At 35.1% G+C, this 17,341-nt stretch overlaps 1 protein-coding gene across 3 annotated transcripts in view; it reads left to right on the top strand.

Annotated features, from left to right (window-relative positions):
- Nucleotides 1-17,341, top strand: part of FER (FER tyrosine kinase) — a 453,694-nt gene that overhangs the window by 124,632 nt on the left and 311,721 nt on the right. For all 3 annotated transcript variants that reach the window (XM_086685926.1, XM_086685760.1, XM_086685844.1), the window contains one exon: nucleotides 12,176-12,365. In XM_086685926.1, coding sequence (XP_086542052.1) covers nucleotides 12,176-12,365 — 190 coding nt within the window. The remainder of the gene's footprint in view (nucleotides 1-12,175; nucleotides 12,366-17,341) is intronic.

The following is a 17,341-nucleotide window of genomic DNA, read 5'->3' as shown; positions in this document are numbered from 1 at the left end:
ATGTTTTTTTTTTTTGTTTGTTTTTGTTTTTTTCTGTTGGTGTTTTGGACCAGATCTTTTGCTTCTCTTTGTGGCTACTCCTTTATAAACTCATTCTCCTTCACTAAGCCAGTCTATTTTGGAGTTACTCAACGAATGGCCTTAGGCTACATTCACTCCCTAGATGGTTTCCTGATGATGACCCACATTTATTACTCTTGCTCAGATTTTTCCTCTGAACTCAATGTCCATGTAGTCAATTGCCTACTTGACATAACTCCTTGGATGTCTTAGAAGTAAATTTCCCATGTCTAAGGTTGAATTAACAGTCTCAACACAGAGATGCCTGGGGGGCTCAGTCAGTTGAGTGTCTGATTCTTGATTTCGGCTCAGGTCATGATCCTCGGGTGGTGGGATTGAGCCCCATGTCTGGCTCCGTGTTGAGCATGGAGCCTGCTTGAGATCCTCTCTCTCTCTCTCTCTCTCTATCTCTATGTTTTTCTCCTTCTGCCCCCCCACTTGTGCTCTTTCTCTCTCTCTAAAACAAAACAAGACAAAACAAAACAAAAATTCATATATAAAAAAAATTTCAATACAGCCCAACCCAATTCAACCTAGTTCACTCTTATATTCCTTATTTCAGTGAATGGCAACATAATCTATTTTATTATACACCTTAGAATATTAGGGGCCTACCTCTCCCACTTATACTATAGCTCTTATTACAACTTGGTATTAAATATTATATTAGAATCAATGAGCTTTTTAAAGATGAGAACAGGAAAATTTGAGTTATTCTGGGCATTCCTTTAATATGTCTGGAAAATTTTAGTATTGTGTTAATAGAAGATTCTATTTGGGTTGTAAAAACAAAATGTATCAAACATTACCCATATAAAATTCAAAAAAGAATTATATTTTGCTTTTCTGTCTTTGGGAATACTCTCTTCATTTGTTTACAGATAACCAAGTGGTTCTATTTTTCTATGGTTTTGTAAATACACACATTGTAAATGACTCCTGTTTTAAAATTTAGTAGGTATAGAGAAAGACCATAAGATGGCTGACCCTCTCATTAGCATGTCTACGTTGTTGAAAGAGACAATCTTTAAGGGGTTGTCTTAATCTAGAAATTGTGAGATTCTTTGATTTTTGTTGTTTTCGTGACTCAAATCTTTGACTCTCTTTTCATCTACATAATGAATGTGATCCACTCTCTTACACCTATTTATATTTATCAGGAGATGATAATGGGAGTATAAAGAAAGGAGGCTTAAAGAGTGGTGGATATCTGGGAAATAGCATTTCCTGAGTTCTTACTCTGTTCCACATGTTATGCTAGATGTTTTATATATATTACCACACTGAATGTTAGCTTCACTACTCCTTTTGTGTATTTGCCTGTATTTTCCCTTTAAGACTTAGAGAATTAAAAAATACTATAATTACATATCTAGTCAATAGTAGAAAACACATGAGTTCTTGACTCTACAGCATCTGTCTTTTTGATCACAGCATCTGCTTGATCTTATTCTTTTAATAGTGTTCTTATGAGGGTAAGTAGAAGAGATAAGTATGTCAAACAATTCAGGGGATGAGTTCTGTTTAGCTCTTTGTTATGGAGTTGTTATTATTAGCTTCATAGCATAATCTTGAAAATGTTAAGCACATTTATATAACTAAGTAGTCATTATGAAATTTCATTAATTTAGATATTAGTAGGGTTGAAGTTTGTCTTTGATTTATATGTTAAAATATTTTGCTGAACGGGGTGCCTGGGTGGCTCAGTCGGTTAAGCATTTGACTCTTTGATTTTGGCTCAGGTCATGATCTCACTATTCATGAGTTTGAGATTCTCTGTCTCCCTTTCTCTCTGCCCCTTGCCTGTGCTCTGTCTCAAAAATATAAATAAATAAACTTAATTTTTTTTTTTTTTTTTTTTTTTGCTTAGCAAATAACCTGAAAGGGGTTCTAGTGGAAATATTTGCGTTTCAGTTTCTTAATAATTCATAAACATTTCCTTCATATATGTGTGTAAATCTACATATATATTTAAATACACTTATATAATTAAAAGCAATTTCAATCTAGTTTTAGAAATAGATTTACAATAATTTTTACTCTGCAATACTTTTTTAGCTTCATATGCTGTTAATTGGAAGTATTAAAAACAATAAGACAGAACCACAGTTCTTCACAAATACTAAAAATATCCTATAAGTTAGACATTTACACTTTTATTTATTTTTTTAAACGTTTATTTATTTTTGAGACAGAGAGAGACAGAGCATGAACGGGGGAGGGTCAGAGAGAGGGAGACACAGAATCTGAAACAGGCTCCAGGCTCTGAGCCATCAGCACAGAGCCTGATGTGGGGCTTGAACTCACAAACCGCAAGATCATGACCTGAACCGAAGTCGGACGCTCAACCAACTGAGCCACCCAGGCGCCCCGATATTTACACTTTTAAATTATTGCAGTTATACTGAAATTTTACCTAACAGAAAGCATTGTTCGTTCTATTGAAATAATAAGGAACTAAAGTTAAAACCTTTAAATTTGAGTTTAACATAAATGTCTCTAAAACATTTTATAGTAACAGTGGAAAAAATAAATTATATGAGAAATCATTTGATAGCTTTCATTCCTATAATTGAATAATATATAGTGAAAAATAAACTTAAAGGATGGTTTTTATGTGACATTAAATTCACACTAACAAGAGTAGAGTTTTAGCTTATATAAATAATGCAGGTCTCAACTGAAATGTAGCTATTGTAGAATTATATTTTAAAAAATAGAGTAAAAGGAATAAAACTAACCACTTGAAATGGTATAATTTTAATACAACACAAAGTGTCACTGTAGTATACATAACTTTACTCATTACTTCTAAAGCATATTTATTCAAATGGAAGTAATATCAATCTTCTCCTGATTTATGACCCTTGACTACTGTATTAGAAAATAGTTTATGGGAAAATACATCATGCATATGTCATTTATGACTCAGGGGCATAAAGAGCAAGTAATATTACTACTGGTTTTAATGCTTGGCTTAACTTCCAAAAAGTGAATGATTATTTGATTTTGTGTTGTTTTGTACTATTATCACTTAATACTTAAAAATACTTTATATGTTATAAAGTCATAACTCTTACAGCTTTGCAGAATCTTTTTTTTTTTATTTTTAAAAATGTTTCTTATTTGCTTTTGAGAGTGCATGTGCAAGAGAGAGACAGACTCTGAAGTAGGCTCCAGGCTCTGAGTTGTCAGCACAGAGCCCAATGTGGGGCTTGAATCCATGAACCATGAGATCATGATCTGAGCCAAAGTCAGACGCTTAACTGACTGAGACACCTAGGTGCCCCAAAGCCATGCAGAATCTTAAGAGATTATTTGTTTCAACTTCCTTGTCTTTCAAATTATGTAACATCTGAGGCCCAGAAATTTTAAGAGACTTGCAAAATGTCACATCTACCTTACAGTTCAGGTAAGACTTAAGTTATCTAGAGTATTGTATAGTGTGCAAATTCAGGGACCTTTTATTTTTGTCTCCAGATTTAAAAATTATGTATATTACAAACAAAGTTGTCCTACCTAAATAGACAATACATTCAATAACATTTATTGCATGTCTGCTAGGTGCTATGAATACAATGAAGGGTAAGATATTTATTGTCCCATGTCTTATGAAGCTTACACTTTTGTGGAGTAGACTAATATGAACAAGAAATTAACGTTATGATAATTGCTATAAAATAAGGAGTTCAGATAAAAGAATAATAGAGGAACACCTACTTAAGATAGGTACTCTGGGGTCTCCCAGAAATTGGCATTTTTACTAGCTTTGAAGGACAGAAGTTGCGCCCCCCCCCCCCCCCCCCCCCGCCGTGTGACAAATGCATGGAAAGAGTAGTCAGAGATAGGGAGTAAGTTGTACATGTAAAGGTTCTGATCTCATCTAGGTTTTAAATTTATTTAGGGCTTCCTATTGTGTTATACAATCATTTATTTTCTATAATTTTTTCTTATAATATGTATAACTTGTTTGCTCAATGGTGTTATAAGCATGAAAAATCATTAATATTGTCTGGTATAGTGATTACAGTAATACTTTTAAAAAAGTAACTATTGAACAAAAGCAAGATGTTTATGTGAAACTATATCATTATACATAAAGCTCAATGAGATTAATTGGAAGTAGCTAATGTTGCTTATTAATTTCATGACCAGACATGTTGATTAAAGACAGTTAGGACTAGGGATGCCTGGATGGCTCAGTCGGTTAAGCATCCGACTTTGGCTCAGGTCATGATCTGGCATTTCATGAGTTCAAGCCCCACATTGGGCTCTGTGCTGACAGCTCATAGCCTGGAGCCTGCTTCGGATTCTGTGTCTCCCCCTCTCTCTGCCCCTCCCCTGCTTGTGCGCTCTCTCTGTCTCTCAAAAAATGAATAAATGCTTTAAAAAAAATTAAAAAAAAAAGTTAGGACTACAGCCATACTATACAGCATCTACCTCCCCACCAAATCTCATTGTTTTTCCAAACCACTAAACTAAAACCCATAAATTTATATTTTAACCCTAATTTTTGGTATTAGGATAGTGTCTCAGAATGACTAAGTGATTGCCAATATGATACAATATAATTATTTGAAACTCCTGAGAGGAGAATAAAAAAGGCCTATCTCTAAAACAGATTATTTAAGAACCCAAGGCATATGAGATGATAAAACCTCACCTAACCAGAGGAAGCATGGTGCAGCAGCACTGATATACATTTTAATTAAAGTTTTTATTTTCATATAATTACAGATTGACCTATGGTTGTAAGAATCAATACAGAGAGATCCCATGTACCCTATGCTCACATCTCCCCTATGCTCACATCTCCCCATCTTGCAAAACTATAATATAATATTATAATCCAAATATTGACATTGATACTGTAATGGAACAGAACATTTTCATCATTGCAAGGATCGTTTGTATTGCATTTTTATAGCTACACTGCCTTCCATCTCACACCCTTTTTTTTAACTCCTGGCAAATGTCTTCCATTTCTGCAATTTTGTCTTTTCAAGAATGTTATATAAATGGAATCACATTGTATATAACCTTTTGAGATTGCCTTTTTATATTCATCATAATTCATCCAGGCACTTTCATTCCTTTTCATTATTATGTAGTATTCCATGGTGTATATGTTAGTTTTCTAGGGCTCCCATTACAAAGTACCGCATACTTGGTGGCTTAAACAAATTTATTCTTTCATATTCTTAAATGAAGTGTTGGCAGGCTGGTTTCTTCTGATGGCTCTGAGGGAGAATCTGTTCTTTGCCTCCCTCCTAGCTTCCCTAATAGCTGGCAGACCTAGGCATTCCTTGATTTATAGAAGCATCACTTCAATCTGCCTCCATCTCCTGGTGGTATTCTGGGTACTCTTCTCAGTATCCAGATTTTCTTCTTCTTACAAGGACACCAGTCATAAGAATTAAAGGCCCAAATCCACTCCAATATCACCTCATCTTAATTAATTACATCTGCAAGAACCCTATTTCCAAATAAGATCACATTTTGAGGTTCTTAGGGTTAGGATTTGAACATCTCTTCTTAGAGGACACAATTCAACTCATTTGTCTAATCATTCACCCTTTGAAGAACATCTGATTTGTTTCCAGGTTTTGACTATTACAAATAAAGATGCTTCAGGCATTCATGTACAGCTTTTTTTGTGAATGTAAGTTTTAATTTTTCTGGGATACCCATGAGTGCAATTGCTGGTTTCCTACTAGCAGTGTATGCGTGATCATTTTCTCCTCATCCTTGGCAGCATTTGGTGTGGTCATCTTATTGTATTTGAGCCATTCTAATAGCTGTGTACTGATACCTCATTTTTTTTATATTGAGACTTTATTTTTTAGAGTAGTTTAACTTTCATAGCAAAATTGAGGGGAAGGTTCAGAGATTTGCCATATATCCTTGACCCTACACATGTATATCCTCCCCCGTTTTCAATATCTCTCCAGAGTGTTATATTTGTTACAATTGATGAACCTACAGTGACACATCATTATCACCCAAAGTCCTTAATTTAAATTACATTTCACTCCTGTCAGTTTGAACAATGTGTAATGACATGTATCCATCATTATGGTATCATACACCATAATTTTTGCCAGAAAGCCTCTGTGCTCCAGTTATTTATCCCCCTGCCCCAATTCTCAACTGTTGTCAACTGCTGATCTTTTTATTGTCCCCATAGTTTTGCCTTTTCCAGAATGTCATATATTTAGAATCAGACATTATGTAGCCTTTTCAGATTGGCTTCTTTCACTTAGTAATATGCAGTTAAGTTTCCTCCATGTCTTTTTGTAGCTTGGTAGCTCATTTGAGTGCTGAATAATATCCCATTGTCTGGATGAATCACAGTTTATTTATCCATTCACCTACTAAAGGACATCTTGGTTGCTTCCAAGTGTAGGCAATTATGAATAAAGCTGCTCTATGTACATCTGTGTGCAGGCTTTTGTGTGGATGCAAAATTTTAATTCCTTTGAGTAAATAAAGGAGTGTGACGCTTGATCATATGGTAAGAGTATTTTTACTTTTGTAAGTAACTCCCAAACCATCTTTTCGAGTAGCTGCACCATTTTGTATTCCCACCAGTAATGAATGAGAGCTTCTATTGTTCCACATCCTTGTCAGCATTTGATGTTGTCTGTGTTTTAGAGTTTGGTCATCTCATCACTGGATAGAGGTATCTCATTGTTGTTTTAATTTGCATGTCACTGAGGACACATGGTATGGGGCATCTTTTCATATACTTATTTTCCATGAGCATATCTTCTTTGGTGAGGTGTCTGTTAAGTCTTTGACCTGTTTTTTAAATCAGGTTGTTTGTTTTCTTATTGTTGACATTTAAGAGATCTTTGTGTATTTTGAATAATAGTCTTTTATCAGACGTATGTGTTTCCTATGTTCTCTCCCTGTCTATGGCTTATCTTACTGTTCTCCTGACACTGTCTTTCACAGAGCAAAAGTTTTTAATTTTCATAAACTGAAGTTTATCAATTATTTCTTTCACAGGTGTGCCTTTGATGTTTTATCTAAAAAAAGCTCTCACCAGACCAATGTCATCTATGTTTTCTCCTATGTATCCTCTAGGAGTTTTGTAGTTTATGTTTTACTTTTATGTCTGATCCATTTTGAGTTAATTTTTATGAATGATATAAGGTCTGTTTTTGATTCATTTCTTGCATATGGATGACTACTTGTGCGGCACCATTTGTTGAAAATACTAACTTTTCTCCTTTATGTTTATCATTTTGGAAGACCCTATTTATGATTCAGGGTAAAGTAAAGGTGAAATAGTTTAGTATAGAGATTATAAATGCCATGAGAAGTCATGTTTAAAAAGAGCCTTTTCGGGGCGCCTGGGTGGCTAAGTCGGTTAAGCGTCCGACTTCAGCTTAGGTCACGATCTCGCGGTCCTTGAGTTCGAGCCCCGCGTCGGGCTCTGGGCTGATGGCGTGGAGCCTGGAGCCTGTTTCCGATTCTGTGTCTCCCTCTCTCTCTGCCCCTCCCCCGTTCATGCTCTGTCTCTCTCTGTCTCAAAAATAAATAAAACGTTAAAAAAAAAAAATAAAAAAAAAATAAAAAGAGCCTTTTCTCTAAACTTTATATGTGGTTTAAAATTTTTTAATTCATTAATTTATTATTTTTATTGAAGTATAGTTGACATACAACATTGTTAGTTTCATGTGTACAACATTGTGATTCGACATTTGTTTACATTACAAAATGGTCACTATGATAAATCTAGTTATTATCACCATATAAAGTTATTACAATACTATTGACTGTATTTCCTCTGCTGTACTTTACCTCTATGACTTACTTGTTTTATAACTGGAAGTTTGTACCTCTTAACTCCCTTTGCATATTTTTCCTGTCCTCCTACCCCCTCCCCTCTGTAACCACCAGTTTTCTCTCTGTATTTATGAGTTCATTTCTGTTTCTGTTCTGATTTGTTTTTTAGACTCTACATATAAGTAAAGTCATACGGTGTTTGCTTTTCTCTGCCTGACTTATTTTTACTTAGCATAATACCCTCTAGGTCCATCCATGTTGTCACAAATGGCAAGATTTCGGGCACCTGGGTGGCTCAGTCGGTTGCGCATCTGACTCTTGATTTCTGCTCAGGTCATAATCTCAGGGTTATGGGATTGAGCCCCGTATAGGGCTCCACCGTGAGCATGGAGCCTGCTTAAAATTCTTGCTCTCTCTCTCTTTCCCCCACTCATATGCTAGCTATTTCTCTCTGTTAAAAAAAAAAAGTCAAGTTTCATTCTTTTTTTATGGCTGAGTATATGTTTCATTATGTAGATGTATATTTTTTATATATATTTTATAAATTTATATATATATATATTTATATATATTTGAATAATATATATCCACCCAACACCACATTGTCTTTATCCATTCATTATTGATGGACACTTAGGGTGCTTCCATATCTTGGCTATTGTAAATAATGCTGCAGTGAAAATGCGGTGTGTGTATCTTTTTGAATTATTGTTTTTGTTTCTTTGGGTAAAGTCCAGATTTGGAATTGCTGGATTGTCCGGTATTTCTATTCTTTTTTTTTTTTTTTTATTTCAACTTTCTGTAATGGTTTAATCCCTTAAAAATTTTATTTAGTATTTAATGAAGCTAAAACTAATTTATGTGATACAGTCATTTTCTGGTTGAAAAATACTTCTAACTCTTTTTTTTCTCTTAAGTCTATATCCTGGTTGTTACTGGCTATGCATACTATACAACCATATAATGTTTCTTATATTTCAGCCATTAAAAAAAATTATTTTAGGTAGAGAGAGAGAATGAGCAGGGGAGAGGAGCAGAAGGAGAGAGAATCTTAAGCAGGATCCATGCTCAGCACAGAGCCTGAGGTAGGGCTTGGTCCCAGGACCCTGGGATCATGACCTGAGCTGAAATCAGCAGTTGAACACCCAGGGCAACTGGGTGGCTCAGTCAGTTAAGCGGGCCGACTCTTGATTTCAGTTCAGCTCATGATCTCATGGTTCGCAGTTCAAGCCCCACATCAGGCTCTGTGCTGACATTGCAGAGACTGCTTGGGATTCTCCCTCTTCTTCCACCTCTGCCCCTAACCTGCTGTCTCTCTCTCAATAAATAAATAAATAAATACACAAACAACAACAAAAAATGGGTGGTGCCCCTAGTTTAGTCATTTAAAATGGGCCCAAAACAGGTATCATCTCTCTTAGGGTTTGTGTTAGTTTTCTATTCCTGCTGTAATAAATTGCCACAAACTTGGTAATTTAAAACAATATAAATGTATTCTCTTATATTTCTGGAGATCAGATGTTGGAAATGAGTTTCTGGAGATCAGATGTTGGAAATGAGTCTTGTGGGCCTAAAAGCAAGTTGTTGATGGGGCTGATTTCTTCTGCAGGTTCTTGGGGAGAATCCACTTTTCTGTTTATCCAGCTTCTAGAGACTTTCCTTATTCCTTAGCTCTTGGCTCCACATCACAGTGCCTTTTCTCCCCCCCCCCCCTTTTTGTTTTTTGGTCACATTGTCTTCTCTGACATTGTCCCTTTTACTTCTCTCTTATCAGATGCTTATGTTTATATTGGGCTCACCTGGATAATCTAAAATAACTTCCCCATTCAACCATCCTTAACTTACAAAATTCCCTTTTGCTGTATAAGTTTACATATTCCTAGGTTCTGGAGAGAAGGGTGTAGTCGTTTTTGGGGGCCTGCTATACAATTGAAGAGATAATCAAATGTAGGTGTTTTGCTACATTTGCATAAATGTATTTCTTTGAATTTTTTGTCCTAATGTTCTATTCATATTTACTATTTTGTAATTATCGCTCCTTATTAGTTATTTCATATTTTATTTTTGAAGTTTATTTCCTTCCTTTAATTATTATTATTTTTTTATTTTGCATTTTTCCCTATTGGTCTTTAGGAATTTGATTTACAGAAGGTTAATGGTAGTAGTAATGGTTTTAGAGCATTATTATTTTCAAGTATAATTTCCTATTAATTGGTATACTTTTGTGAAATCATTCACCCTCTTTTTTGGACTCATTCTGCAGGTACATAAATACATGTTTTTACCATCTTACCTGGTACATTTTAAATTGTGCCCTATCCTTCTGTCATGCGATTCTTTTGGTGGTGAGGAGATACAAAGAAGGAACCTTCAAGAAGCTTTAAGTTCATATGGGTGTAATTTTTTCCAGAACTCAGTCCTTATGAATTTGTGTTCACAAAAGTGACCTTTAAAAATGAACTTTCTCTGAAGAGATTCACAGAGAAAAAGATCTATAACCAATTTATTATGAAGAAAGGACTTATTACTTAATATGCAAACCAGTAGGAATTTATCAGGAAATCTGTGTGGATTTAGAACACAGTTCACGGACTGTTGAATGATGATGATATAAATGATAATTGCTACTTACTGAATTCTTACTTGATGGGAGGCACTATGCTAACAAGTTTTTAAATATTATCTCATTGTATTCAGAACAACCCTGACAATTTGGTATTATTATCAATTTTTCCCATGCTAAAACTGAAGATGAGAAAATCAACATGATTAAGCCATTAAATTGAATCTGTTCTCATTTGATATAATTATACTCTTACCATTATGCCATGATGATTTTACTTGGGAGGTAGTAATGAGCTCTGACAGTATGGTATATCCTTCTTCATTACTTTGGCCATGAACTCGACTGGTTAGGGCGATTTGTCTTTTGAACATTGCTAGGTTTCTGTTATAAATAATCTTGGGCTGCCTGGGCGTCTCCTTTAAGCATCTGACTCTTGATTTCAGCTCAGGTCATTATCTCATGGTTCATGAGATTGAGCCCTGCATCAGGCTCAGTGCTGATAGCGCAGAGCCTGCTTGGATTCTCTCCCCGTCTCTTTCTCGCCCTGCTCACCTTCTCTCTCAAAATAAATAAACATTAAAACAAAAACTTTGCTCATTAGTTCTTTTCCCAAATTTCACTCAATTCTCCACCTGAGTTCTCTTTTTGTCAGTTTCACCTGAAACTCATTGCAGTATAATGAGGAGATTTTAGCTCTCCTAATAGCATTCCCTGAGGTTGTACCCTGTTCAATTTGATTGAAATTGAGTTTTCAAAATATTGATCAACATTGTATGTATAAACAGATCTCTCTTAGTGGGCATTTCTTCTGCCTATGATTACTTATTCAATTAGTATCGATCCAGATAAATTCCAATTTAAGAAAGTAACATTTTCTGATCTTATTGTCCAGTTTTGAAGTTTTCCCTTATTGACAGTCTGTTGTCACTTACATATTAATTACCTATTTTCAATGGTACATGGCACAGTTCTTTAAGATATTAGTATACTATATATAATAGTGTTTCTAGAGGTGTTTGTTCCCCACCACCACTCCCTGTTTTCTTGTGGCTTTAATGTGGGTGAATTAGTTTGAAATTCCCTTTGGGGCAGATTTCAAGGTATAAAAGGTCACAGAAAGGCAACATGTGGCCTATGTAGTTCTGTAAAGAATTGGGGAAGTATATTATCTTTATAGTGATGTATTGGAAAGATCTGGGGACTTATGCTCATTTCCTCAGTGACAGCTCAGTCCTGAGTCCTCATCACAACAGCTTTCTTCAACTCTTAAAACACACCCCTCACAAAATAAACACAGCTTCTTCCCAGGTTGTCACTTTGATTTGGTTTATTTTACCTGAGGCACAGATCTGACTTCAGCTGTATTCCATTTGAGATTTGAAGTAAATTGAGATTCTGCTTTAGTCATATTAATTCATTTTAGGCCCTGCACTTCTCAACCTAAGGGTCTGTACTCTGTGAGGTAGATGGCTTAGTTGTAAAGTAAAATGAACACCATACATTATAATATATTTCAAAGCATCTTGAATTTGTTTTTTGCTTCCAAATATTTTCTTCCATTTTGCTAATGCTAACATTTAGTAACTATCGTGATGATGCGAAAGCTGTTTGGTTTTATCATTCTAATGATTCTGAAGGACTGTTATAAAGGTGAAAATGAAAGGAAGCAGAAGCGTAATACATGTATAGTTTCCTTGAAAGGCTCTGTTTCTTAAAGAAGTTGAACTAATTTATATTTAATGTGTTCTTTTTCAGTATTGTGCTTCTGCTAAGCCAGAAACAGTCACTTGAAGAGCTGAAACAGTCAGTCCAGCAGTTGAGATGCACTGAGGCAAAGTTTACAGCACAGAAAGAATTACTAGAACAAAAAGTACAAGAAAACGATGGGAAAGAGCCACCTCCAGTAGTAAATTATGAAGAAGATGCACGATCAGTTACATCTATGGTAAGCCAAAGAGTAATCAAATGAGAAACTTGAAAGAGAAGTATCTAGGTAATAAATGAATATAAAAATTAATTCTTTTGCTATGACAAATTGTTTTTCTTGTTAATATGCAGGCCCTGTTAAACTTGTTTGTAAATGTAAAATAGATTTGTCAGTCATGTCAGGTCACCTGGAGAACATTTTTGGGAACCACCTGTAGAGTCAGAGGAAAAGCTCTTCTCTGGCCTTTAAAACTGAATACAAAGACTGCAAATGTTTTTATTCCTGGAAGACAGAAGGTAGGGTGTTATTACTAAGATAGAAGTAAGAAATAAGGAGAAAGCTATTTATTATTTTTTTCTTCTTAAGAACAGTAAAATCTTATTTGTCTGAGATTGATGATATATTTATTATTTTCACAACACATCTGATTTTGTTTAAAAATAGATTTTTTTTTACTTACATTCTTAAACTACAGTAAACACATTCAAACCCACCAACTAGAAATTCAACTACATTTTATATTTTCATGACCTATTTAAGAATGCCTAGTATAAATACTTTCCCTCCCCTTCTCTCCCTTCCTCCCTCCCTCCCTCTCTTCTTTTCCTTTTTTCCTTCTTCCTTTCCATCTTAGGTTGGTGGTTCTCACCAAGAGGACAGTTTTGCCCTCCAGGGGACATCTGGCAATGTCTCCAGTTATTTTTGGTTGTTACAGTTAGTGGTATCTGATGGGTAGAGGCCACTGATGCCTCTAAACATCCTATAATGCACACGACAACCTTTGCCTTCATATTCCCAACAAAAAAGTATCCAACTCAAAATATCAGTAGTGCCCAGGCTAAAAAAGCCTGAGGTATGTCCTTGGCTTTTTCTGTGAGTAGCTGTATGTGGTCCATAAATAGAACTATCATAGTTGATGATGCTATAGCTGATATTTTAGTCATTTTTAGTTTACGTGGTTCTGAATAGTATAACTTGATTATTAAACATATTCAGATGTCTCTATTGAAAGAAAAGGCAGTATTTGAAAATGTGATAAATGAATATGAAATATTTAAATTATTATGGTTGTTCCCATTTTTGTTATTAATTGAGCGGTGTTAATCTGTAAGTTACATGACTCAAATTAATGGCAGTGTTAACCAATACACTTATGCTTCAGTAGTGAATGCTTTTGTGGAGGAGTGCCTTAAAGAACTGTACCACTAAGATGGGCCACAGATTATGTATTCATTTAAAAAAATTTTTTTTAATGTTTATTTATTTTTGACAGAGAGACAGCTTGAGTGAAGTGGGGGAGGGTGAAGAGAGAGAGGGAGACACAGAATCTGAAACAGGCTCCAGGCTCCGAGCTGTCAGCACAGAGCCCGGCGTGGGGCTTGAACTCATGGACAGTGAGATCATGACCTGAGCCGAAGTCAGATGCTCAACCGACTAAGCCATCCAGGCGCCTTGATTGTGTATTCTTATACATGTGATTAAAATGTATAATCAGAGTTAGGATTGTATAGTCAGGTTCTTAGAGGTGTTGATGTTTATTTTGGCTCTAAAATTCAATTACAGTGAAAGCCCATCTATTTATTTACAGAAATCTAAAAAAAAAATTGTGGAGACAGAAAACATAATCATCTCTGTCAGGAGAAGCCATCTTAATGTCTTTTTTTTAAAACTAGGTCTAATTTTGGCCAAAATTCCAAGGAGAGTATGATAAATATTAAGTACTGTGCAAAAATTCTCCATTGTCTGGGCATAAGTATGTTTCATTTATTCATTTGAGCAATATTTATTGAGTCAAGCACATTTCTAGATGGCTTAAGATACATCAGTGAATAAAACTAATTAAAAAAAACCTCTCTTAGAGGTCACATTCTGTAGTGAGTGGCAGTTAATAAATGAGTAATAAACTATATACTATTTTGGAAGATTCTAAATGCCAAGAAATAGAAACAGAGCAGGGTAGAGGGTTGGGGGTCTAGAAGTTGGGACACAATTTTAAATCCAAGTCAGAATAACCATCACTGGGTAGTTGACATTTGAACAAAGACTGGACACAAGGAGCTACTACACCCCTTCGTTTCTGGGGAAAGAGCGTTTCAGTCAGAGGGTGCACCTGTTGCACAGGCTATAATGCAGGAGCATGTTGGACTATTCAAGGTATGATTAAGGAAGTCTGAGTGGAGGGGAAGGTGAGAGTATGGGGAATGAGATTAGAGAAGTATTAGGGAATAGACCTTGGGGCTTTGTGGACCATAATTAAGGCTTATGACTTTTCTCTGAGTGAAATGGGAAGCCACTAGGGTGGAGAGTAATAACAGAGGAATGACATGCTCTGACTTTTTATTTAGATGGATTGCTGCAGCAACTATGTTGAGAATTTACTTAAGGGAATAAGGATGGAAGAATGAGATTATTGCAGTAACCCACATTATAGAAGATCATGGTTTGGGCAAGGATGGTAGCATGGGAAGTAGCAAGAAGTGTTTAGCTTCTGGATGTATTTTGAAGGTTGAGCCCAGGAGATTTCCTATGGATTAAATGTGAGTTATGAGAGAGAATAGTCAAGGATGATTTTAAGGTTTTTAGCAGGAGAACTACAGGAATACAATTTGTTTCGAGTGAATGGAAAGATATACCTAAGTAGCTATGATGAGGCAGAGCAAGATTTCAGTTTGTCTTTCTAAAAAAACAAGTCATTGTCAAAATTTGGTATTTGGGCCTTGTGTTCAGGAGTGCGATTTGGATTGGAGATATAAATTTGAGAGTCTAGGTATCACATGGTATTTAAAATCATTTGACTAGGGATGCCTGGGTGGCTCAGTCGGTTAAGCATCCGACTTTGGCTCGGGTCATGATCTCACAGCTGGTGAGTTTGAGCACTGCATGGGGCTCTGTGCTGAGAGCTCAGAGCCTGGAGTCTGCTTCAGATTCTGTGACTCCTTTACTATCCTATATGATAATAAGTATTATCCTATATGTACCAGGACCCTTTCTTGATTCTTAATAACTATGTGTATATGCATTCTTACAGAGGAACTTCTGAAGTTTTTTCTTTTACTTGGGTTTTGAAAATCTTAGCTAGTAAATCTTTTGTTCTCTGAGTAGTTTATAATATTTCCTTGTCTCCATGTGGGTGATTCTGTGTCTCCCTCTCTCTCTCTGCCCCTCCCCTGCTCACGCTCTGCCTCTCTCTCTGTCTCTCTCTCTCTCAAAAACAAATAAACATTAAAAAAATAATAAAATCATTTGACTATAGGCAGTCACCAAGTGAGAGAGAATAGAGAAGAAAAGAGAATCAAGGACTGAACTCTGGGGCACTTCAAGTTAGTTGGTCTAGAAAAGGAAGACCTGGTGGGAGACTAAGGAGTGACCAGTGAGGTAGTAGGAAATCAAGGTAATTTGGTGTCCTTCAAGTATTCCAAGGAGAAATGAGTTCCAGAATTTGGGACATGCTGGATTAAGGCAAAAGAAACCTTTGTACTAACTGCAGGTTTTTTGGAACTTTTAATATCCATTGCCTATGAAGGGAAGTATAGCATGGGATGTAGTGTCTCTGAAAATATTGACCTAATTCCTTTTCAGAGAGTATCCTAAAGGGACCATAGTGCAATGGAATATACTTTGGGAAATACTGAATTAGAAGAGAAATCCTTTCTTTTCTGATTGGGTTGTTGACAGATTAAACGTGCTGCTGATAATTCTAAAGGCATTTTGAGTTGTCTAAATGTTCTCTAAACCCAAGGATTATTTTATTTTATTTTATTTTATTTTATTTTATTTTATTTTATCCTTCAATTCTAGCTGTGCAGGACAGAGGAATTTGCCTTTTGGAAAATATTAGGAAGGGAACTCTTTGTTGACTGTCCTTGGATACTGATGGAAATACCAGAATTTTCTAATCCCTGAGTATCATTAGCTGACTTTACTATTTTTAAAATTAATTAATTAATTAATTTAAAAGTATCACCTTTCTTCATGTTTGCTTTTAGTTGTCTAGATGTAAGAACGTAAGCTTTCAATCAGTATCTGTTGAGTTGAGGAAATCGATTTTATTTTCACTCCAGAGTAATCTAGTTGTTTTACTTTATAATAGCATGTGCTATGCACCAAATATGATAATTTTTGTTGAATCTTTCTTATATGTCGGATATATCTAGAATTGATGGTACTATATAATGAGTTCTTACTTTTTAAATATGGTTAGCTATTCTGAAAGATAATTGCCTTTACTTTGATGTTTCTGAAATTGCACATTTTTAAGCTCTTTTGCTAGACTAATATGCAATATATATTTATCTTCTCTGCAAATCTTATTGAGTAAGTTCTGCTTAGTTGAACAGCACTATCAATAAAATCCTGTTTTGTTATATTTACAACCAACAAAATATATGGTTTGTTGACTAAATATTGTCTGTCATTATGACTCAGTAGTAGTCCATTTTACAGTACTGTCTGATATTTTCAATTTTATACTTAAACACTGAAATGGACTGACTATCAGTTGAGGTTGACAGCATCATTGAAGCTTTTTCTGTTTTCATTATCAGGTACACTTTCTTTCTTTAAATGCAAATTCAAAGACTTGCTCATCAAATACATTGAGAAAAGTATGAGACAAAAAATCAGGAGACCCGAATTGAGCTTTGCCTCTGCTTTGTAACCACAGTCAGTTTCCTTAACATTTCTGAGTTTTCCTTTCTGTAAAATGAGGAAATGAATATATATCCACCTTGCCTGATAAGATTTCTGACACTGAAATGAGATAATGTATATGAAGTGTTATTAAAACATGGGTTTTATTTCAGTTTTTTCTATAATATACCTTAGTTCACATGTAAATTAGTAGATACTGAGTTATAATTTATAGAATTTTCTGTAGGATTATCTTATGTATTTCTTATTTATAAAGGCAAAGCCTTAATTAATTTCTCTGAGTACATAGTAGTACATGTACATGTACAAATAAAGGGGTCTTTGTGTCTCTTTTTTAGTTTCCC

This window comes from Puma concolor, chromosome A1 (genome assembly GCF_028749965.1).
Source record: "Puma concolor isolate L17-30 chromosome A1, mPumCon1.1.hap2, whole genome shotgun sequence".
Lineage (NCBI taxonomy): Eukaryota > Metazoa > Chordata > Mammalia > Carnivora > Felidae > Puma > Puma concolor.
The sequence above is the reverse complement of the archived record's forward strand: the minus strand, read 5'-3'. Positions and strand labels throughout refer to the sequence as shown.